Source organism: Erythrolamprus reginae, chromosome 3 (genome assembly GCF_031021105.1).
Source record: "Erythrolamprus reginae isolate rEryReg1 chromosome 3, rEryReg1.hap1, whole genome shotgun sequence".
In the NCBI taxonomy this organism is placed as follows: Eukaryota; Metazoa; Chordata; class Lepidosauria; order Squamata; family Dipsadidae; genus Erythrolamprus; species Erythrolamprus reginae.
In genome coordinates, this window is record NC_091952.1 from 256,116,242 (window position 1) to 256,139,350 (window position 23,109).

At 42.3% G+C, this 23,109-nt stretch overlaps 1 protein-coding gene across 1 annotated transcript; it reads right to left on the bottom strand.

The window, feature by feature from the left end:
- Nucleotides 1-15,462: 15,462 nt before the first annotated feature.
- LOC139165526 (lymphocyte antigen 6E-like) lies at nucleotides 15,463-21,296 on the bottom strand. Its single transcript, XM_070748704.1, has 3 exons — nucleotides 21,245-21,296; nucleotides 17,819-17,938; nucleotides 15,463-15,635 (listed from the first exon to the last, which is right to left on the bottom strand). The coding sequence occupies exons 1-3, from the start codon at nucleotides 21,294-21,296 to the stop codon at nucleotides 15,463-15,465; spliced, it is 345 nt and encodes a 114-aa protein (XP_070604805.1).
- Between the last annotated feature and the right edge of the window lie 1,813 nt (nucleotides 21,297-23,109).

The window sequence follows — 23,109 nt, forward strand, 5'->3', positions numbered from 1 at the left end:
ATCCAACCCCCTACTTAGGCAGGAAACCCTATACCACTTGAGACAGATGTTTATCCAACATCTTCTTTAAAACTTCCAGTGTTGGAGCATTCACAACTTCTGGAGGCAAACGGTTCCATGCATCAATAATCCAGTGATTGAGCAACCACAACTTCCAGATGTGACTTTGATTTCAGCTTTAAATCACAGATTTCATGTTCAGCTTTCTTATTTCTCCTTCCTGTGAGCAATCTTCTGGTTTGGCTTTATCTAGGGTGGAATGAAGTTGAATTAGCAACTAGGTCATCTTTGTGGGTAAATAAAGATAATTTTGGTTTATCCCACACTTTTATATTTACGTTTTGACCCGAATTGACATCCAGAGCAGAAATTCAGACCCTGGCAAAGCTCCTTGTTAAGAACCGACTGATTTTGACTTCTTCATTCATTGTTCTCAGTAGATTTTAATACTTTTCACTTAATATGTTTGGCCTAGAACATCAAGATGTTCCAATGTAAAACATTAGTGCATTTACCATGCATTAATGCCCAGTACTCTTCAACATGTTCATCAATGACTTGGACGAGGGGATAGATGGGGAACTTATCAAATTCGCAGATGACAACAAACTGGCAGGAATAGCCAACACTCAGAAGATAGCCACAAACTACAGAAGGATCTTGACAAACGTGAACATCTAACTATCTAACAAAATAAAATTCTATGGTGAAAAAAATAAGGTTCTACATTTAGGTAAGAAAAACAGAATGCACGGGTACAGTATATGTGGTACATTGCTCAACAGTAGCACCTATGAGAGGGATCTTGGAGTCCTAGTGGATGACCATTTAAATGTGAGCCCGCCGTGTGCAGCAGCTGCCAAAAAGGCCAACACAGTTCTAGGCTGCATTAACAGAGAGATAGAATCAAGATCACACAAAGTGTTAATGCCACTTTATAAGGCCTTGGTAAGGCCACACTTGGAATCCTGCATTCAGTTTTGATGGCCACGATGCAAAAAGGATGTTGAGACTCTAGAAAAAGTGCAGAGAAGAGCAACCAAGAAGATGAGGGGCCTGGAGGCTAAAACATATGAAAAACGGTTGCTCCACTGATGAAGTTTCTCACTATCAGGAAATTTCTCCTAATTCTACGTTGGATCTCTCCGTTACTTCTTGTCCTCGTGGATTGTTTTTCAGGGCTCTTTATACATTTCCAAAGGAGTACAAAACACACACGATATTAGTCAATCAGATACTAGTTGTCAACATTTACTTATACAGAAAGTAAAAAAGGGTTACAATATAGAAGATGTAGAATGTACAACAAAAAGGAACTTGCGGTTAGTATGTGGGTTCATGCATGAAGCTATGTGCCTTGAGAGCAGCTAGCAGATCTATCTATACACCATCAAAGCCATGTCCTTTTCCTGTTGCATAGCTATGTTCCACCAGATGCAAGGCAGATTATAAACACAGAATGTACTTTTGTACACTATATATGTGGGGCATGGGTCAAGGCTTAAGAAATGCAGAATTTGGGCTAGCACTAAATATGAATGTATATTTATTTATTTATTTATTTGTTTGTTTGTTTGTTTGTTTGTTTGTTTAAGTTATTTATTGTTAGAGTTGAAAGGGACCATGAAGGCCATCGAGTTCAACCCCCTGCCCAAGCAGGAACCCTATAGTACACCAGTCAAGTGGCAATTCAATCTTCTCTTTAAAATGTCCAGAGTGTTGGAGTTCACAACGTCCGCTGGCAGGTTGTTCCATTGGTTGATCGCTCTGACTGTCAGGAAGTTCCTCCTTATTTCCAGGTTGAATCTCTCCTTGGTCAGCTTCCAGCCATTGTTCTTCGTCCGGCCCTTTGGTGCCCTGAAGAATAAAGTGATCCCCTCCTCTCTGTGACATCCCCTCATATACTTGTAGACTGCTATCATGCCCGCTCTGGCCCTCCTTTTCTCTAGGCTATCCATGCCCAGTTCCCTCAGTCTCTCTTCATAAGTCTTGGTATATCTCAGGCTAGCTTCCTCAGTTCAACTGTTCTTCATATAGTTTAGCCTCCAATCCTCTAATCATCTCAGTTGCTCTCCTCTGCACCACTCTATACTAAAGAAAGTGGTTAGGACAATGGAGGAGATTATATGATGCTGGCTTCCCATTATTCAGGATACTGCTTATTAACACTAGGTGCTTAGAGCTCCGAAGCATTGCAAAAGACCCTACATACCAACTCTATGCTTTGTTTCTGGGGGCTCCCCTCTGGGAGGAGGTTTGTAAGTATTTCTAGCAGGACTACCAGATTCTGTAACTGCTTTCTTCCCTAGGCCCTCAGTCTGCGAAACTCGCAAGATTGGTGTTTTTCACAAGTTTTAAGATTAATCTTAAGAAGTTAGTCTTGTACATGTATACATCCAAACTCAACTGTGTTGTTTTTATTGTCTGTCTGTCTGTCTGTCTGCCTGCCTGCCTGCCTGCCTGCCTGCCTGCCTGCCTGCCTGCCTGCCTGCCTGCCTGCCTGCCTGCCTGCCTGCCTATCTATCTATCTATCTATCTATCTATCTATCTATCTATCTATCTATCTATCTATCTATCTATCTACCTACATTATCTATCTATCTATCTATCTATCTATCTATTTATCTATCTATCTATCTACATTATCTATCTATCTATCTATCTATCTATCTACATTATCTATCTATCTATCTATCTATCTATTTATCTATCTATCTACATTATCTATCTATCTATCTATCTATCTATCTATCTATCTATCTATCTATCTATCTATCTATCTGACTTCTATGCTGCCCAATCCCATAGGACACAGGACGGCTTACAACAATATAAAAACACAATATAATACAATAATGGAAGAAGTCAATATTAACAATAAACACATTAAAAGAATAAAAGAATAAAATCCCATAGAAACAGCAATCCAATCAACTAGACATACATACCTGTAGAATGCGGCCACGAGAGCTATCGTAGAGCCACCTAGATTTGCATTGGCTCCCAATCAGTTTCCGGTCACAATTCAAAGTATTGGTAATGACCTATAAAGCCCTACATGGCATCGGACCAGAATACCTCCAGTACCGCCTTCTGCCACACGAATCCCAGCAGCCAATAAGGTCCCACAGAGTTGGCCTTCTCCGGGTCCCGTCGACTAAACAATGTTAGTAGAGAAGAAATACGAGATATAGGAGAGACTATATGACAGGGGACGGAAGGCACTCTAGTGCGCTTATGTACGCCCCTTACTGACCTCTTAGGAATCTGGAGAGGTCAACTATGGATAGTCTAAGAGTAAAATGTTGGGGGTTACGGGATGATACTACAGAGTCCGGTAATGAGTTCCATGCTTCAACAACCCGATTACTAAAGTCATATTTTTTACAGTCAAGTTTGGAGCGGTTAATATTAAGCTTGAATCTGTTGTGTGCTTTTGTGTTGTTGTGGTTGAAGCTGAAGTAGTCTTTGACAGGCAGGACATTGCAGCATATGATCTTGTGGGCAATACTTAGATCATGTTTAAGGCATCGTAGTTCTAAGCTTTCAAGACCCAGGATTGTAAGTCTAGTTTCGTAGGGAATTCTGTTTCAAGTGGAGGAATGAAGGGTTCTTCTTGTGAAGTATCTTTGAACATTTTCAAGGGTGTTAATGTCTGAGATGCGATATGGGTTCTAAACAGATGAGCTGTATTCGAGGATGGGTCTGGCGAACGTTTTGTAAGCTCTGGCAAGTAGTGTGAGATTTCCAGAGCAGAAGCTACGTAGGATTAGATTAACAATTCTTGAGACTATAACATTTATTTATTTATTTATTTATTTATTTATTTATTTATTTATTTATTTATTTATTTATTTATTTATTTATTTATTTGACTTGACTTGACTTGACTTGACTTGACTTGACTTGACTTGACTTGACTTGACTTGACTTGACTTGACTTGACTTGATTTGATTTGATTTGATTTGATTTGATTTGTATGCCGCCCCTCTCTGTAGACTCGGGGTGGCTAACAACAATGATAAAAACAACATGTAACAATCCAATAATAAAAACAACTAAAAACCCTTATTATAAAACCAAACATACACACAAACATACCATGCATAACTTGTAATGGCCTAGTGGGAAGGAATATCTTAACTCCCCCATGCCTGGCGGCATAAGTGAGTCTTGAGTAGTTTACGAAAGTCAGTGAGGGTGGGGGCAGTGCAAATCTCCGGAGGGAGTTGGTTCCAGAGGGCCGGGGCCGCCACAGAGAAGGCTCTTCCCCTGGGGCCCGCCAAACGACATTATTTGGTCGACAGGACCCAGAGAAGGCCAACTCTGTGGGACCTTATCGGTCACTGGGATTTGTGCGGTAGCAGGCGGTTCCGGAGGTAATCTGGTCCAATGCCATGGAGGGCTTTAAAGGTCATAACCAACACTTTGAATTGTGACCGGAAACTGATCGGCAGCCAATGCAAGCTACAGAGTGTTGAAGAAACGTGGGCGAATCTTGGAAGCCCCACGACGGCTCTCGCGACTGCGTTCTGCACGATCTGAAGTTTCCGAACACTTTTCAAAGGCAGCCCCATGTAGAGAGCAATTGAATCTCGAGGTGATGAGGGCATGAGTGACTGTGAGCAATGACTCCCTGTCCAAATAGGGCCGCAACATGGTTCCCTTGTAACAGCCCCTTCAAAGCTTGCTAGTAGATTAACAGGTCTTCGCTGTGGAAAAGGTTGCGCAAGATAAATACATGGAGAACCCATATCTTCCTGAGTATTGTGTCATAGAAAGAATCTGAAACTGTGTTTCACACTGGGAACTCCCTGAAAAGCTATGCTTGGCATTACTTGTTTGACTCTCTCAAAGTTTCCATGTTGTGAAAATGTATTTAAGTGGGTGCGAAAACAAAACTGAAAATAGATAGAGGACACAAACACGAGCGGTGTCTAAAAGGGGTGTGTCTGTGCAACAGGCTGGTTCTGGCCCAATATTATGGTATCGGTCACATGGCCATAGAACAAAACTCAAGTCAAGTCAATCAATCAGAATACAGCTGGAAGGTGCCTTGGAGGTCTTCTAGTCCAGCCCCCTGCTGAATCAGGAAATGCCATACCATTTCAGACATAATGTCAAAATGTCCAGCCTCCTCTTAAAAACCTCCAGTGAGGAAGTACCCACAACATCTGGCGGCAAGCTGTTCCATTGTTCATTTTTATCAGATTAACAGAGTTGGGACCTTGGAGGTCTTCTAGTCCAACCCCTGCTTAGGCAGGAAACCCTGCACCACTTCAGACATATGGTTATCCAACATCTGCTTTTAAACTTCCACTGTTGGAGCATTCACAACTTCTGGAGGCAAGTAGTTCCACTGATTAATTGTTCTGTCTGGAAATTTCTCCTTAGTTCTAAGTTGCTTCTTTCCTTGATTAGTTTCCACCCATTGCTTCTTTTCCCACCGTCAGGTACTTTGGTAAATAGTCTGACCCCCTACTCTCTATGGCAGCTATCATGTCTCACTTTGTCTTTCTCTTCACTAGACTAGCCATGCCCACTTCTTGCAAGAGTGGAGCAGAGTGGAATGGAATGGAATAGAATAACATAGAACATAGAGAATAAAGAAGAGTGGGGTAGGGTAGGGTACAGTAGAGTAGAGTAGAATAGAACATAGAACATAGAGCATAGAGCATAGAGCATAGAGCATAGAGCATAGAACATAGAACATAGAACATAGAACATAGAACATAGAACATAGAGAATAAAGAAGAGTAGGGTAGCATAGGATAGGATAGGATAGAGTAGAATAGAATAGAATAGAATATCGAAATGATTGAAACATTTAAATATGTTAAAGGGTTAAATAAGGTCCAGGAGGGAAGTGTTTTTAATAGGAAAGTGAACACAAGAACAAGGGGGCACAATCTGAAGTTAGTTGGGGGAAAGAAGAGTTGGAAGGGACCTTAGAGATCTTCTAGTCCAACTCCCTTCTCATTCCTATTTCTGACAGTCACGGTGTCATTCAATCCCCTTTTGTGACAGTCTGGCCAGCAAAATCAAACGGGGAAACCAGATTCACTGAACAACAGTCTTCTTAATTTTTTTAAACAACTACCGTGATTCACTTAACAACTTTGGCAAGAAATGTCATGAAAAATGGGGCCGAACTCACTGAACAAATTTCTCACTGAGCAACATCAGATCTGGGCTCAGTTGTGGTTGTAAGTCTTTATTGCATGACGTGAACCTTTGGCTTGATTTAGAACTCTTGGTTTGACACGGCTGGAAAAAAATTAAGTCCATAATTACTGAGAATAAACCTTGGCAGAACATAACAAAGAATCTTCAATGTTTTAATTCAGAAGGGGAAAAAATGACATTACTTTGCCAAGTTAGTCGAAAGTTCAGAGTTTAGCTGTTTCCTTTTACAATTGGCTTTTGTGCCATGAGCGGTGAAGTTTCAATGTTAAAGTTCTCTTAAAAAAGAAACATTATTTAAAACAAAACAGACATATAAAAACACACAAACATAAAAGAAAAACAGACCTATCCGAGATGGTTTACATCCCAATTTTCGTCAGAAGCACATACGGAGTTGTATATGTTTTTACATAAAATTGGAAATACAGTGATACCTCGTCTTACAAACACCTCATCATACAAACTTTTCGAGATACAAACCCGGGGTTTAAGATTTTTTTGCCTCTTCTTACAAACTATTTTCACCTTACAAACCCACCGCCTCCGCTGGGATGTCCCGCCTCCGTACTTCTGTTGCCAGCAAAGCACCCATTTTTGCGCTGCTGGGATTCCCCTGAGGCTCCCCTCCATGGGAAACCCCACCTCCAGACTTCTGTGTTTTTGTGATGATGCAGGGGAATCCCAGCAGGGGAATCCCAGCAGCGCAAAAACGGGCGATTCACTGGCATTTGTTAAGATATTCCTTCCCCCTAGGCCATTACAAGTTATGCATGGTATGTTTGTGTGTATGTTTGATTTTATTATAAGGGGTTTTAGTTGTTTTATTAATTGGATTGCTACATGCTGTTTTTATCATTGTTGTTAGCCGCCCCAAGTCTGTGGAGAGGGGCGGCATACAAATCCAATAAATAAATAAAATAAATAAATAAATAAATTTGCTGGTTGGGGAATTCTGGGAGTTGAAGTCCAAATATCTTCAAGTTGCCAAGGTTGGGAAACACCGCCCTATAGTATTCCAATAGGTTTTGCTTTAGTGCACGTCCACCATGAGTGATAAAAGGATCCTTTTTCTTTTTTACACTTCCAACACAACGGCGATACATTTGGAAACATTTTTGACATTCTCTCCGGTGCTAAATGCCAACGGTAGAACACCTTGCAACGTTAAAGTTCTCATGAAGTTGGAAGGTTGATTCTCACATTCCTGCAGCACAGAGAAACAACGTTAATGACCTGGGGAACTCGGGGAACTGGGAACAGGTATGGGAAGTCAGCATTCCAGTTTTTCCAGAAGTATTTGTTGCAAATCTACTTAGCTAGGCAGGAGCTGGCAAGCAAGCAACACTTCAAAGTCGTGATGTAGGTAAAATGTTCCTAAACAAATGGGATTAACTTATGGCTCCTATGAGGGATCCTTGTTATTCTCTAAGCTGGGTGGTTTCTTGCACAAGTTTCATTACCCAACTAGATGGATCTTGAGAGACTTGAACACTGGGCCCAATCTAATAAAATGAAATTCAATGCAGAGAATTAGATGGCAGCTGTGGCGAGGGGGGGTGTTTGCCCAGGTTCGCCTGGTGCACCAGTTTGCGGACATATTTGGACAGTGAGTCTCTACTCACAGTCACTCATGCCCTTATCTCCACAAGGTTCAGCCACTGCAATGCTCTCTACATGGGGCTACCTTTGAAGAGTGTTCGAAGACTGCAAATCATTATTATTATTATTATTATTATTATTATTATTATTATTATTATTCTACCACTCTACTACACCCTGATCCAACCACACCTGGAGTACTGTGTTCAGTTCTGGTCACCACACTTCAAAAGAGACATTGAAACTCTGGAGAAGGTGCAGAAAAGAGCAACCAAGATGACCAGGGGTCTAGAAACCAAGACTTACGAAGAGAGACTGAGGGAACTGGGCATGGATAGCCTAGAGAAAAGGAGGGCCAGAGCGGACATGATAGCAGTCTACAAGTATACGAGGGGATGTCACAGAGAGGAGGGGATCACTTTATTCTCCAGGGCACCAGAGGGCCGGACGAGGAACAACGGCTGGAAGCTGACCAAGGAGAGATTCAACATGGAGATAAGGAGGAACTTCCTGACGGTCAGAGCGATCAACCAATGGAACAACCTACCAGCAGACATTGTGAACTCCAACACTCTGGACATTTTTAAGAGAAGATTGAACTGCCACTTGACTGGTATACTATAGGGTTCCTGCTTGGGCAAGGGGTTGAACTCGATGGTCCCTTTCAACTCTAACAATAAATAAATATTTGCTCCTATGGCTGTGTTCTTAATCCCCTGAAGATGTGGTAGCTTCAACATTGTAGATCCTCAAGCAACGAGGATCCCCCATCTGGAACCTGCACTGAATAGCGAACATTAATACAATCGGGAGAGTCCAGAAATATTTCACAAGAAGAGTCCTCCATTCCTCTGCTCGCAACAAAATACCTTATTCCAGCAGACTTGAAATATTGGGCTTAGAAAACCTAGAGCTACATCGCCTTCGATGTGATCTAAATGTAGTTCATAAAATCATGTACCACAATGAATACTTCAGCTTCAACTGCAACAACACACCTCACTTATCTGTACTTACTTTGCTTATGTTTATGTTTACCTGCTATCTTGTGCATGTTTGACAAACAAACAAATTATAAATAATAAAAATAATAAATAAATAATAAACTGTAAACTCAAAACTTTATTATTTTATTTATTTATTTATTTTGTCCAATACATAACACACATCGAAGAGAAAGATATGTAATAATATAAGTAAAGAAAAGAATAGAAGAAAAGATATAAAAGTATAGGTGAACCTATTTGAAAGGAAGAAAAGATAAATGAGATAAGGAGAGACAATTGGACAGGGGGTGGAAGGCACACTGGTGCACTTATGCATGCCCCTTACTGACCTCTAAGGAACCCGGAGAGGTCAATCGTCCTTTTATTTTATGCATCCCCTCCCCTATTTATCTTTAGTAAAGATTATATTTTCAAATAAATAGATAGATAGATAGATAGATAGATAGATAGATAGATAGATAGACAGACAGACAGACAGACAGACAGACAAATAAATAAATAAATAAAAACAATCAGAAAGTCATTTGTTTGCGATGGTCTGATAATTCCTGCTTTTGGCAGGGGAGTTGGGCTAGAAGACCTTCCCTGACCTTAAGAGCCAGGGTGGCACAGCAGGTAGAGTGCTGCACTGCAGGCCACTGAAGCTGACTGTAGATCTGTAGGTCAGCGGTTCAAATCTCATCACCGGCTCAAGGTTGACTCATCCTTCCATCCTTCCGAGGTGGGTAAAATGAGGTCCCGGATTGTGGGGGCAATAGGCTGGCTCTGTTAAAAAGTGCTATTGCTAACATGTTGTAAGCTGCCCTGAGTCTAAGGAGAAGGGCGGCATAAAAATCGAATGAATGAATGAATGAATGAATGAATGAATGAATGAATGAATGAATGAATGAATGAATGAATAATGTAGTTCTGGGAAATCCACAGAAGAGGAGAAAAAAGGCTGATCTCCTCTAACCTCTAATTGGCACTTTTAGAACCAGATGACGTTATTACATCGACACCCATCATCCCAAATGGCATTATTACATCGACACCCATCATCCTGGACACTTTGGTGGAGGAGGAGATGAATCACACTTGTCTTAAACCGTCTCACATTTTCTAGTTTGCGCAACCCATTTAACCAGGTTGCTTACAGTCACATGACTGCATTTGTTTATTTATTTGTCAATCAAGTATAGGATAGTAGTTTCTATAAACATAACCTAGAAATTAATGATAAAAGAAAACAATATTGTGTGGTCTGTGCTTAGGTAGTATTTAAGACGACGTAGTTCTAAGCTTTCTAAACCTAGGGTTGTAAATCTAGTTGCATAGGGTTTTCTGTTGTGAGTGGAGGAGTGGAGGGCTCTTCTAGTAAAGTATCACTGGATATTTTCTAGAGTGTTTATGTCCGAAATGCGATGTGAATTCCAGACAGATGAGCTGTATTCAAAGATTGGTCTGGCAAAAGTTTTGTATGGTTAGTAATGTGAGATTACCAGAGCAGAAGCTACGTAGAATTAGGTTAACAACTCTCCTTGTACAATTTCCATCTATTATTCCTTGTCTGGCCTTCGGGGGGCTTTGAAAAATAGTTTGACTCCCTCCTCGCTTCAACAGCCCCTCAAATACAGTGATACCTCGTCTTACGAACCCCTTGTCATACGAACTTTTCAAGATACGAACCTGGGGTTTAAGATTTTTTTGCCTCTTCTTCGTTGGGAAACCCCACCTCTAAATTTCCATTGCCAGCGAAGTGCCCGTTTTTGCGATGCTGGGATTCCCCTGCAGCATCGCAAAAACACGGAAGTCCAGAGGTGGGGTTTCCCATGGAGGGGAACCTCAGGGGAATCCCAGCAGCGCAAAAACGGGCACTTCGGCTGGCAAAAGGGGTGAGTTTTGGGCTTGCACGCATTAATCGCTTTTCCATTGATTCCTGTGTGAAACATTGTTTTTTCATCTTACAAACTTTTCACCTTACGAACCTCGTCCCGGAACCAATTAAGTTCATAAGACAAGGTATCACTGTATTGGAAGGCTGCTCTCATGTCTCCCCTGGTCCTTCTCTTCAGCAGCCATGCCCAGTTCCTGCAACCGTTCATCGTTTTGATTTGGTCTCCAGTCCCCTCATTATCCTGGTTGTTCTTCTCTGCACACTTTTTAGAATCCCAGTATATTTTTTATTATTTATTTATTTATTTATTTGTTTGTTTGTTTATTTATTTTGTCCAATACACAATGAGGGTTTTAGTGGGTATACACACACACACACACACACATAGTAAAATACATGATGAAGGTTATAGAGGAGATACTCATAGTAAAATATATCTAAGAAATAATAGAAAAGAAGATAAAGTAATAGAACATATCAATGAAAGAAAAGAAGAAGAGATATAGGAATAGAAGAAAGGTATAGGAGATATAGGAGAGCAATAGGACAGGGGACGGAAGGCACTCTAGTGCACTTGTACTCGCCCCTTACTGACCTCTTAGGAATCTGGATAAGTCAACCGTAGATAATCTAAGGAGAAAGTGTTGGGGGGTTGGGGATGACACTATGGAGTCCGGTAATGAGTTCCACGCTTCGGCAACTCGGTTACTGAAGTCGTATTTTTTACAGTCAAGTTTGGAGCAGTTAATATTTAAGTTTAAATCTGTTGTGTGCTCTTGTGTTGTTGTGGTTGAAGCTGAAGTTAGTCGCCGACAGGCAGGACGTTGCAGCCTATGATCTTGTGGGCAACACTTAGATCTTGTTTAGGGCGTCTTAGTTCTAAACTTTCTAGGCCCAGGATTGAAAGTTTAGTCTCGTAGGGTGTTCTGTTTCAAGTGGAGGAGTGAAGGGCTCTTCTGGTGAAGTTTTGACAAAATATTGACATATTTTTTTATAGTGTGGTGACCAAAACTGGATGCACTACTCCAGGTGTGGTCTTACTAAGGCTTTACAGAGTGGTTTATTAGTACCTCCCTTGATCTTGATTTTATCCCTCTGTTAACGCAATTTAACACTGCACATTGTTGGCTCATCCAGACTGAAGTGTTCGTGGGTGTAATTATCGAGGAGACGCTAAGGCATTTCCAACTTGCTTTATTAATTGATAACAGCGTAACTGGAACAAACGTGTCTGACAGGAACTCAACTGTCACTAGCTGGCAACGCCCCTTTTATATTGCAGTTTCTCCCTGACTAACCAATCACGGCTCATATTAATCCCGCTCCTGCAACTGCCCCCTTGTGGCTTTTCAGTATACTACACAGACATCTTAAAGTTGTTCAAGGTTTTCTTTATCATGGTTAAATTTAGCCTAGGCTTAAGTGATAAGATAGCAGGGTAATTAAATAAGAACAAATTACTGTAAATATACTTAATTGACCTAGAATGTATATCGAAAAAAGAGCGGTAAACTGCTGAAATGTAAGCCTAAAAACTTCAACCATGTTTGTTAATTTTGTTTATTTTAATTGTTTAAATAAAGTCTATTTTTAAAACCTAAAAAAAAAATAAGTACACAATTACAACATCCTAATACACGATATGATCCGAAGTATAAAGAAATGTTTACATAGGTATAGAGTCCTCAGAGAGGGGCAGCATACAAATCTAATAAATTATTATTATTATTAAACACTGTTTAACTCCACAGCTTGGACCATAAAGAAAACACTCAATCAGGTAAAGGCCTAAGAGATGACCAATATAATTACAGTCTGCAGGACTAACCAGGTCACCCTCAAATACTGAAATACTGGAGTTCTGGAGACCTCACCTACAAAAAGATATTGACAAAATTGAAGGGGTCCAAAGACAGGCTACAAGAATGGTGGAAGGTCTTAAGCATAAAACGTATCAGGAAAGACTTCATGAACTCAATCTGTATAGTCTGGAGGACAGAAGGAAAAGGGGGGACATGATCGAAACATTTAAATATGTTAAAGGGTTAAATAAGGTCCAGGAGGGAAGTGTTTTTAATAGGAAAGTGAGCACAAGAACAAGGGGACACAATCTGAAGTTAGTTGGGGGAAAGATCAAAAGCAACATGAGAAAATATTATTTTACTGAAAGAGTAGTAGATCCTTGGAACAAACTTCCAGCAGATGTGGTAGATAAATCCACAGTAACTGAGTTTAAACATGCCTGGGATAAACATAGATCCATCCTAAGAAATAGTATAAGGGCAGACTAGATGGACCAGGAGGTCTTTTTCTGCTGTCAGACTTCTATGTTTCTATGTTTCTATACTGCTATCATGTTCCCTATAGGCCTTCTTTTCTCTAGACTAGTCAAATCCAATTCCTGCCACCATTCTTCCTGCATTTTAGTCTCCTGGTCTTTAATCTATTGAATACATTTATAACTTAATGTGGTGAAATGCAAATTCTATCCCTACCATTCATTCCTGGATCTATGCATTTTGCAAACCTAGACATTCTTCTTAATAAACTATAGGTAACCATGAGTAAGTCAAGGCTATATCTAGATTTCATCTGAAGACTTTCCAGTGAAAACATAATAATATTATCTGTACAAAATGCAATTTTTCACTATAATGGTTCTTTGAATGGGAGATGTTATCCTAGGTCAATTTTTACATGAGACTCTAGATTTCATTCTTTGAAAGGAAGTAGGTATGGTAGACCATTTTTGACTTGAGATTCTAAATTGCATAACTACTTTGAGTGTAAGAAGCTATGGTGGACCACATTTGACACAAGACCCTACATTTCATATTTTCTTTGAATGGGAGAAGCAATGGTAGCTTCAAAGTGTTGGTTATGACCTATAAAGCCCTTCATGGCACCGGACCAGAATATCTCCAGGACCGCCTTCTGCCGCATGAATCCCAGCGACCAGTTAGGTCCCACAGAGTTGGCCTTCTCCGGGTCCCGTCAACTAAACAATGTCATTTGGCGGGACCCAGGGGAAGAGCCTTTTCTGTGGCGGCCCCAACCCTTTGGAACCAACTCCCCCCAGATATCAGAGTTGCCCCCACCCTCCTAGCCTTTCGTAAGCTCCTTAAAACCCACCTCTGTCGTCAGGCATGGGGGAATTGAGACATTCCCGCCCCCTAGGCTTATAAAATTTATGCATGGTATGTCTGTATGTATGATTGGTTTCTAAACTGGGGTTTTAAATTAACTTAAATATTAGATTTGTTTACATTGTGTTATTATTGCTGTTAGCCGCCCCGAGTCTGCGGAGAGGGGCGGCATACAAATCCGATTAATAAATAATAAATAAATTGTGGATCATTTTGGATGTGAGACCCCAAATGTCACATTTCTTGAGTGGGAGAGGCTGTGGTAAATCTTTTTGTTTGCTTGAGACTCTAAATTTCAGAGCTTCATTGAGTTGGAGAAGCTACCATAGATCATTTTTGATACCCTAATTTTCACAACTTCAAGTGGGAGAAGCAATGGGAGGCCGTCTTTGATGTGAGGTCCTATATTTCAAAATGTGTTTGGGAGAAACTACAATAGATGATTTTTGACTAAATTTCAGAGCTGTGTTGTGTGGGGAAACTACAGTAGACCATTTTGAACATGGGCATGTCACAAAGTACCAGAGATTGAAAAGTAGAGCTGTTAGACAAAGGCTTTTCATACTCAGTAAATCTCATAACACTTGCCTATTTACAAAAACACAAATTGCAAAATGAGGAGATGGAACTGGTTCTAGAGATGATCTGGATAAGTGGATAAAATTTGGCTCCTTCTCTTCACCCTGCATCCCTTTCCTGGAACCCTTGCGAAGAGATTTTATTTTATTTATTTATTATTTATTCATTTGTCCAATATACAAATACATAAGAAGAAAAATAGACATGTGATAATATAAATGAGGGTGAAAGCGAACTTAGAGGAGAGGATATTTGAAAGGAAGAGAATATATATGATAAGTGAAAGAAAGGAAAGACAATGGGAGAGGGGACGAAAGGCACACCAGTGCATTTATATACGCCACTTACTGGCCTCTTAGGAACCTGGAGAGGTCAATCGTGGAGAGTCTAAGGGAGAAATGTTGGGGGTTAGGGGTTGACACAATTGAGTCCGGTAATGAGTTCCACGCTTCGATAACTCGATTGTTGAAATCATACTTTTTACAGTCAAGTTTGGAGCGGTTCGTATTAAGTTTGAATCTGTTGCGTGCTCTTGTGTTATTGCGGTTGAAGCTGAAGTAGTCATTGACCGGTAGGACGTTGCAGCATATGATCTTGTGGGCAATACTCAAATCGTGTTTTAGGCGCCGTAGTTCTAGGCTTTCTAGGCCCAGGATTGTTAGTCTATTTTCGTAGGATATTCTGTTTCGAGTGGAGGAGGGAAGGGCTCTTCTGGTGAAATATCTTTGGACATTTTCAAGGGTGTTGATGTCTGAGATGTGGTATGGGTTCCAGACAGATGAGCAGTAGTCTAGGATGGGTCTGGCAAAAGTTTTGTAGGCTCTTGTGCATAGTGTGAGATTGCCAGAGCAGAAGCTGCGTAGCATCAGGTTAACAACTCTAGAAGCTTTTTTGGCGATATTGTTGCAGTGGGCTTTAGCACTTAGGTCATTCGATATTAGTATTCCAAGGTCTTTTACTGAGTGTGGGTTGGCAGTGAGAGATTGTTTATTCAGTTCGTATGTGTGGTTTGGATTCTTTTGGAAGACAAGACCCTCCTGTCCTTTTCTAGTAACTTCTTACTCTTCTTCAAGTTCTGTTGTCAGAGTGGCTGGCATTCCTCTCTCCTAGAGATCCCCAAATATTACACCAGGATTGTTGGCAACAGGAGGTCCCAAATGAAGCAAAACCCAAGGCCATCTGAAGATCTGGGCAAAAGGCTGAACATCTCTTGGTGATTCTCTTTTTGAAGGTCATCATGCCTGAAGGACACAAGGAAGAAACTGAAAGTGGGCTAATTTATAACAATAATAACAACAACAGAGTTGGAAGGGACTTTCAAGGTCTTCTAGTCCAACCCCCTGCTTAGGCAGGAAACCCTACACTACTGCAGACAGATGGTTATCCAACATCTGCTTAAAAACGTCCAGTGTTGGGGCATTCACAACTTCTGGAGGCAAACTGATTAATTGTTCTGACTGTCAGGAAATTTCTCCTTAGTTCTAAGTTACTTATCTCCTTGTTTAGTTTCCACCCATTGCTTCTTGTTCTACCCTCAGGTGCCTTGGAGAATGGGTTGACTCTTTCTTCTTTGTGGCAACCCGAGATACTGGAAGGCTGCTATCATGTCTCCTCTGGTCCTTCTTTTCATTAAACTAGCCATGCCCAGTTCCTGCAACCGTTCTTCATATATTATAGCCTCCAGTCCCATAATCATCTTTGTCGCTCTTCTCTGCACTTTTTCTAGGGTCTCAATATCTTTTTTGCATCGTGGTGACCAAATATCTCCAGGACCGCCTTCTGCCGCACGAATCCCAGCGGCCAATTAGGTCCCACAGAGTTGGCCTTCTCTGGGTCCTGTCGACTAAACAATGCCGTTTGGTGGGACCAGAGCAAGAGCCTTCTCTGTGGCAGCCCTGGCCCTCTGGAATCAACTCCCCCCAGAGATTCGAATTGCCCCTTCACTTCCCGCTTTCGGTAAGATGTTGAAAACTTATCTATGTCGCCAGGCATGGGGGGAATAACTATGTTGTCCCCCCAGCACCACCTTTTTTCTGACTAATATATGAGAATGGTGTGATTGTGTATTAATTATCATTTTTTAATATTTATGGGTTTTAAATTGTTTTTAACTTATATTGGATTTGTACTTTGTATATTGTATTGCTGTTGTTGTGAGCCGCCCCGAGACTTTGAAGAGGGGCGGCATACAAATCTAATAAAACTATAAACTATAAAACTGGATGCAGTATTCCAAGTGTGCCCTTTCCAAGACCTTATAAAGTGGTATTAACCCTTCACATGATCTTGATTCTCTCCCTCTGTTAATGCAGGCTAGAACTGTTTGGGCTTTTGGGGCAGCTGCTACACACGGCTCCTTCTCAGGAGATGGTGGGAAAAATATCTTTGAAAATTGCATTGGTGGATTCCTACCAGTGTGTCTCTCCCATACGCTCTGCGTGACACCTGTGGCACGCGTGCCATAGGTTCACCATCATGGTTATAGGTTCTCCTGCTAGACCAGGGATTGAACTGGAAGACCCCCAAGGTCCCTTCCAACACTGTTATTCTGTTATTCTATTGGTACTCAACATAGAGCATAGAGCTGGAACAGACCTCAGAGCTTTACTAATCTCTCTGGGGATCTTCTTCTGCCTTGGATCCATATAATCTGGGTCTCTCTCTCCCCCTCCCTCTCTCTCCCCCTCAATCCCTCCCCACTCCATCCCTCTTTCTCTCTCTCTCTCTCCGTCTCATCCTGCTGCAAGAGATCAAGGCAACTGCCCTACTTTTGGAATACACTCCAAGACCAGGGAAGTCTTAATACCACTCTACTACGCCCTGGTCAGACCACAGCTGGAGTACTGTGTTCAGTTCTGGTCACCACACTTCAAAAAAGACATTGAAACTCTGGAGAAGGTGCAGAAAAGAGCAACCAAAATAATCAGGGGTCTAGAAACCAAGACTTACGAAGAGAGACTGTGGGAACTGGGCCTGGATAGCCTAGAGGAAAGGAGGGCCAGAGCAGACATGATAGCAGTCCACAGGTATACGAGGGGATGTCACAGAGAGGAGGGGATCATTTTATTCTCCAGGGCACCAGAGGGCCGGACAAGGAACAACGGCTGGAAGCTGACCAAGGAGAGATTCAACCTGGAAATAAGGAAGAACTTCCTGACGGTCAGAGCGATCAACCAGTAGAACAACCTACCAGCGGACGTTGTGAACTCCAATACTCTGGACATTTTTAAGAGGAAATTGGACTGCCATTTGGCTAGGATGCTATAGGGTTCCTGCTTAGGCAGGGGGTTGGCCTTGATGACCCGCATGGTCCCTTCCAACTCTAACAATAAATAAATAAATAAAAATAAATATTGATGCCAAACAACTAGTGGCCAGGTTACTTTCACCCCAGCTGGTCAGCAACCAGATGCCTGAAACGTACCGAATTCATATGTGGCCATGGCTGTCACGCAGAACGTTTCTTCCTCGCCACACTCTCGGAAACGAAGACACCACAGGTTGCTGGGGCGATTCTCACACACGAAGCAGGTCAGTGGGGAAACTGCAGAAGGCGAGAAGGATGGGAGGAGAACAAGGAAAGAGCGTTTCAGCTCTGGAAAGCGACGTCTGGCAAATATTCTTTCCCAACATTTCCAGATGTGGTTTAGCCTCCGAATCCCCAAGTGTAGTAGCCTTATCTCAAACCTTTTTGACTTTTGCTTGCTGGTGTAGGGTCAGAATCAACCATTTATATTGTTGAGGTACTTTGAAGGAGGATGAGCAGTTAAAGATGCCAGCTGGAAAGTGGATAGGCTATGTTTGAGACCCTAGTGTCATGAGTGTAGGAGCGAGGATGGCATTAGAGCAAAGACCAGCAGTCAGACAGTGGATCCTGGCCGCTGAAATCTCACCATAGAACATAAGAACATACCTTGCTGAATCAGGCCAAAGCCCATCGAGTCCAGCATTCTGTGTCACACAGTGGCCCACCAATTGCACATGGGGATCTACTCAAGTTTTGCTCTTCTTTTCCCTTGACCCCCAGCAAATGGTACCCAAGGGAATCCTGCCTGCCTCAACCAACATAGAAGCAGCACATGGACATCCATTTCAATAACCACTGATACACTTGGCATCCATGAATCTGTTTAATCCTGCCTTGAAGCTATCAAGGCTGACATCTGTCACGACATCTTCTGGAAGGGAATCCCATCAACCAACTACCCTCTGGGTGAAGAAATATTTCCCTTGATTTGTCCTCACTTTCTTACCTATGAGCTTTAGGGAGGGCCCCCTTGTGCTAGTATTGTGTGAATTTTTCTCTATCCACCTTTTCTATCCCCTGCATGATTTTATACACTTCGATCAAGTCACCCCTTAAACGCCGTCTTTCAAGGCTGAAGAGACCAAGGCCTTGCAACCTGGTTTCCTAAGGAAGGGGCTCCATTTCCTTGATCATCCTTGTTGCCCTTTTTTGAACCTTTTCCAGTTCCATTCTATCCTCCTTGAGGTGCGGTGACCAGAACTGTACACAGGACTCCAAGTGTGGTCTCACCATCGATTTGTACAGAGGCAATTTGTACAACACTTGAGGCATAGAAAGGAGATACCACAGGATTGCCCAAATGTACTCCAGACAGCTGTTCCTTAAAAGTAGACTGCAAGATCCAAGGCTTTTGCTGTGAGCCATGCAGCAGATTCCAGCTAAGCTCGCAGTGGTAATGTCACCCAATCAATCAATCAATCCTAAACCCTGACTGTTCCTTGGAAGGACAGAAACTGAAGTTCGAAATCCTTTTGCCCCCAAATGGGAAGAGGGGATTCCTTGGAGAAGACTCTGAGGTTGGGAAAGATGGAAGGCCAAAGAAGAGGAGAACGGCAGAAGAGGGGATGGTTAGATGGTGTCATTAGAAACATAGAAGACTGACGGGAGAAAAAGACCTCGTGGTCCATCTAGTCTGCCCTTATACTATTTCCTGTATTTTATGTTAGGATGGATCTATATTTATCCCAGGCATGTTTAAATTCAGTTACTGTGGATTTACCAACCACGTCTGCTGGAAGTTTGTTCCAAGGATCTACTACTCATTGACCGAAGGAATGTGAATTTTGGGCAAAGTGTGAGAAACGGTGGAAGACAAGAGGTCCTCACATGCAATTGCAAAGACAAGATTATTTCCGGGACCGCCTCCTGGTGCATGAGTCCTAGCAACCAATTAGGTCCCACAGAGTCGGCCGTCTCCAGGTCCCGTCAACTAGACAATGTCGCTTGGCAGGGCCTAGGGGAAGAGCCTTCTCTGTGGGGGGCCCGGCCCTCTGGAATCAGCTCCCCCTAGAGATTTGTACTGCCCCCACCCTCCTTGCCTTCCGCAAGTCTGAAGACTCACCTATGCCACCAGGCTTCGGGTCATTAGATTCTGCCCCCCAGCCAATGAATGTATAGTGGGTTTGTTGATTGAATGGATATGTGTGCGTTTTAACTGGTTCCTTGGTTTTTAGATGTAACTTCAAATTTTAATTTATTGGATTTTGATGCATATTGCCTTTTTATATATTGTAAGCCGCCCCGAGCCTTCCTCAAGTGTCGTGTTGGGCAAACCGAACTTGCACAGCTTGGGTTCGTACCGAACTTTGCACCGTTCGTGATGCCGAACCCGAACTTTACTGAAAGTTCGTGCAAAAAGTTCGGAGTTCAGTGCAAACTTCGCGACGGGCTCTGCGATGGACCAATGGACAGCCTTCTTCTTACCTGAAGCCATGTGGTCTCCAGACTTAAAGCTAAAGAAAAGGCTTCAAGAGTCAAGAGTCCAAAGACTCATCTATATCACTGGGCTTGGTACCATTAGACCTTAGCTGCCTAGTCAACGAATGTATGTATGTCTGTTGTATAAATAGTAATAATTGATTTTTAATATCATTGTGGGTTTTAGACTAGTTAGTTTTAAAATTAATTGGAGTAGGATGTTCTCACTGTTTCTTTTATATGTTGTAAGCTGCTCTGAGTACTCAGAGAGGAGCGGCAAAGAAATCAAATCAAATTATTATTATTATTATTATTATTGTTGTTGTTGTTGTTGTTGTTGTTGTTGTTATTTATTAAATTTGTATGCCGCCCCTCTCCATAGACTCGGGGCGGCTCACAGCAGTGATAGAAACAATGTACAATACAAATCTAATAATACGAAGTTAAAAACCCATAATTTAAAAAACATGCACACAACACACCATACATAAATGATATAGGCCTGGGGAAGATATTTCAATTCCCCCGTGCCTGACAGCAGAGGTGGGTTTTGAGAAGTTTACGAAAGGCAAGGAGGGTGGGGGCAATTCTGATCTCTGGGGGAAGTTTGTTCCAGAGGGCCGGGGCCGCCACAGAGAAGGCTCTTCCCCTGGGTCCCGCCAAATGACATTGTTTAGTCGATGGGACCCGGAGAAGGCCAACTCTGTGGGACCTAACCGGTCGCTGGGATTCGTGCGGCAGAAGGCAGTCCTGGAGATATTCTGGTCCGATGCCATGAAGGGCTTTATAGGTCATAACCAACACTTTGAATTGTGACCGGAAACTGATCGGCAACCAATGCAGACTGCAGAGTGTTGGTGAAACATGGGCATACTTGGGAAAGCCCATGATTGCTCTCGCCGCTGCAAATCAAATCAAATCAAAAATAAATAGTTGGCTATGACTTAGCAACTGAACAACTAGATAGAACTGGAACCCTTGAAATGTTCTACCCCTCCCAACACATAATACTTTTCCAATAGAAGTAGGTCAATAAACAAATCAAAACTAGAGTTGTGTAACTTTATCAGTGCCTGAAGGTAACTTGGGCAATCAATTGCGTTGGTCTGGGTAGTGCGGGCTTACCTTCGTTTTTAACTAGAAACAGCAGAACAAGAATGACCAGATAGACCTTCATGGCCGGAGGTTCTCCGTCTCCCTCGGACACCCTTGAGTGGACCTTGGAGGACCTGACGAAGCAGTGGACTTACCTTCTCCAAAGGAACTGGAACATTTGTGAACAATGATATACATTGACTTCCCCTATGGGAGGTACAAACTGAAATGAAATGATCGATGGTTGCCTCCAGAAAATAGGTGTTGCTAGGACTTTCTCCACCATTATAAGCTCCTCCTCTTTACCTTGCCACTTCTCTATCTATGGGAAGTCAATGGCTGGCTGGAGATCACCTGAAGAGCATCAGATTTGCAAGACATTTGGATCAGAGGCGGTCACGTTCCTGCCAATGTGAATGCAACTTATGATGCAAGGTCTCCTGAACTGTTATATACAGAAAGTCTGGTCCAAATGTATGGAATCCATCTGATTTAGGTGTACATAAGAACCTAAGAAGAGCCCTGCTGAATCAGGCCAAAGCCCATCGAGTCCAGCATTCTGCGTCACACAGTGGCCCACCAATTGTCCATGGGGATCTTGAGCAGAAAGAGAAGGCAAGACCCTCCCTTTCCCTTGACCCCCAACAAATGGGACCCAAGGGAACCCTGCCTGCCTCAACCAACATAGAGGCGGCACATGGACATCCGTTTCAATAACCACCAATACATTTGGCATCCATGAATCTGTCTAATCCTTCCTTGAAGCCATCAAGGCTGACAGCTGTCACAACCTCTTCTGGAAGTGAATTCCATAAACCAACGACCCTCTGGGTGAAGAAATATTTCCCTTTATTTGTCCTCACTTTCTGACCTATGAGCTTTAGGGAGAGCCCCCTTGTCCTAGTATTGTGTGATGGAGGAAATATTTTTTTCTCTATCCACCTTTTCTATCCCATGCATGATTTTATACTCTTCGATCAAGTCACCCCTTAAACGCCCTGTTTCAAGGCTGAAGAGACCAACGCTTCACATGATCTTGATTTTATTCTTTTGTCGATCTGGCCTAGGACTGAAGAATCTCATTGGAAAAAATCTCCAATGGGTTTATTTATTTATTTATTTATTTATTAGATTTGTATGCCGCCCCACTCCGGGTGGGGTGTGAAATTTACAAGAGGGTTAGAAAAGGTTCAAATTGCATTTGTTCGTTCGTTCATTTGTTCGTCTGTCAAGTACGTATTGGTGATATACAAAGATATAACAATATCTATAGACATGATACTAGTAAGAGAAATATTAGGACAGGGGACAGAAGGCACACTGGTGCACTTATGCACGCCCCTTACTGACCTCTTAGGAATCGGGTGAGGTCAACTGTAGACAGTCTAAAGGGTAAAGTTTTGGGGGTCAGGAGATGATACTACAGAGTCTGGGAGTGAGTTCCAGGCATCAACTACTCGGTTACTAAAGTCATATTTCCTGCAGTCGAGTTTAGAGCAGCTTACTTTAAGTTTGTATCTGTTGTGTACTCATGTGTTGTGGTTGAAGCTGAAGTAGTCATTGACAGGAAGGACATTGTACCGTGTTTCCCCGATAGTAAGGCCATGTCTTACTTTCTTTTTACCCCCAAAAGCCCCACTATGTCTTACTTTCGGGGTATGTCTTACATTACCATCCCCGGAAGCGAGCCAGTTTATGCCCTGGAAACCAGCTACTCTTCCAGCCAAGGCACCTTTTGAGCGGCGTTGCAAAAAAAAAAAAAAAACATCTTACGTCTCCCCTTCCCCCAACCCCGGCCTCTTTCACACAACCCGACCTCTTTCTTTCTCCTTCTCTGGCAGATCGAGCGCGCGAAGTGGCACCTCTCACCTTCCGCCGCTGCTGGCCGCCCGCCC

Coding starts and splice junctions, on each gene's coding strand:
- LOC139165526 (XM_070748704.1), bottom strand. CDS start 21,296: ATGAAGGTCTATCTGGTCATTCTTGTTCTGCTGTTTCTAGTTAAAAAC. Junction 17,939..21,244: donor GTTTCTAGTTAAAAACGAAG/GTAAGCCCGCAC, acceptor CGCCTTCTGCAG/TTTCCCCACTGACCTGCTTC. Junction 15,636..17,818: donor CATGGCCACATATGAATTCG/GTACGTTTCAGG, acceptor TGTGTCCTTCAG/GCATGATGACCTTCAAAAAG.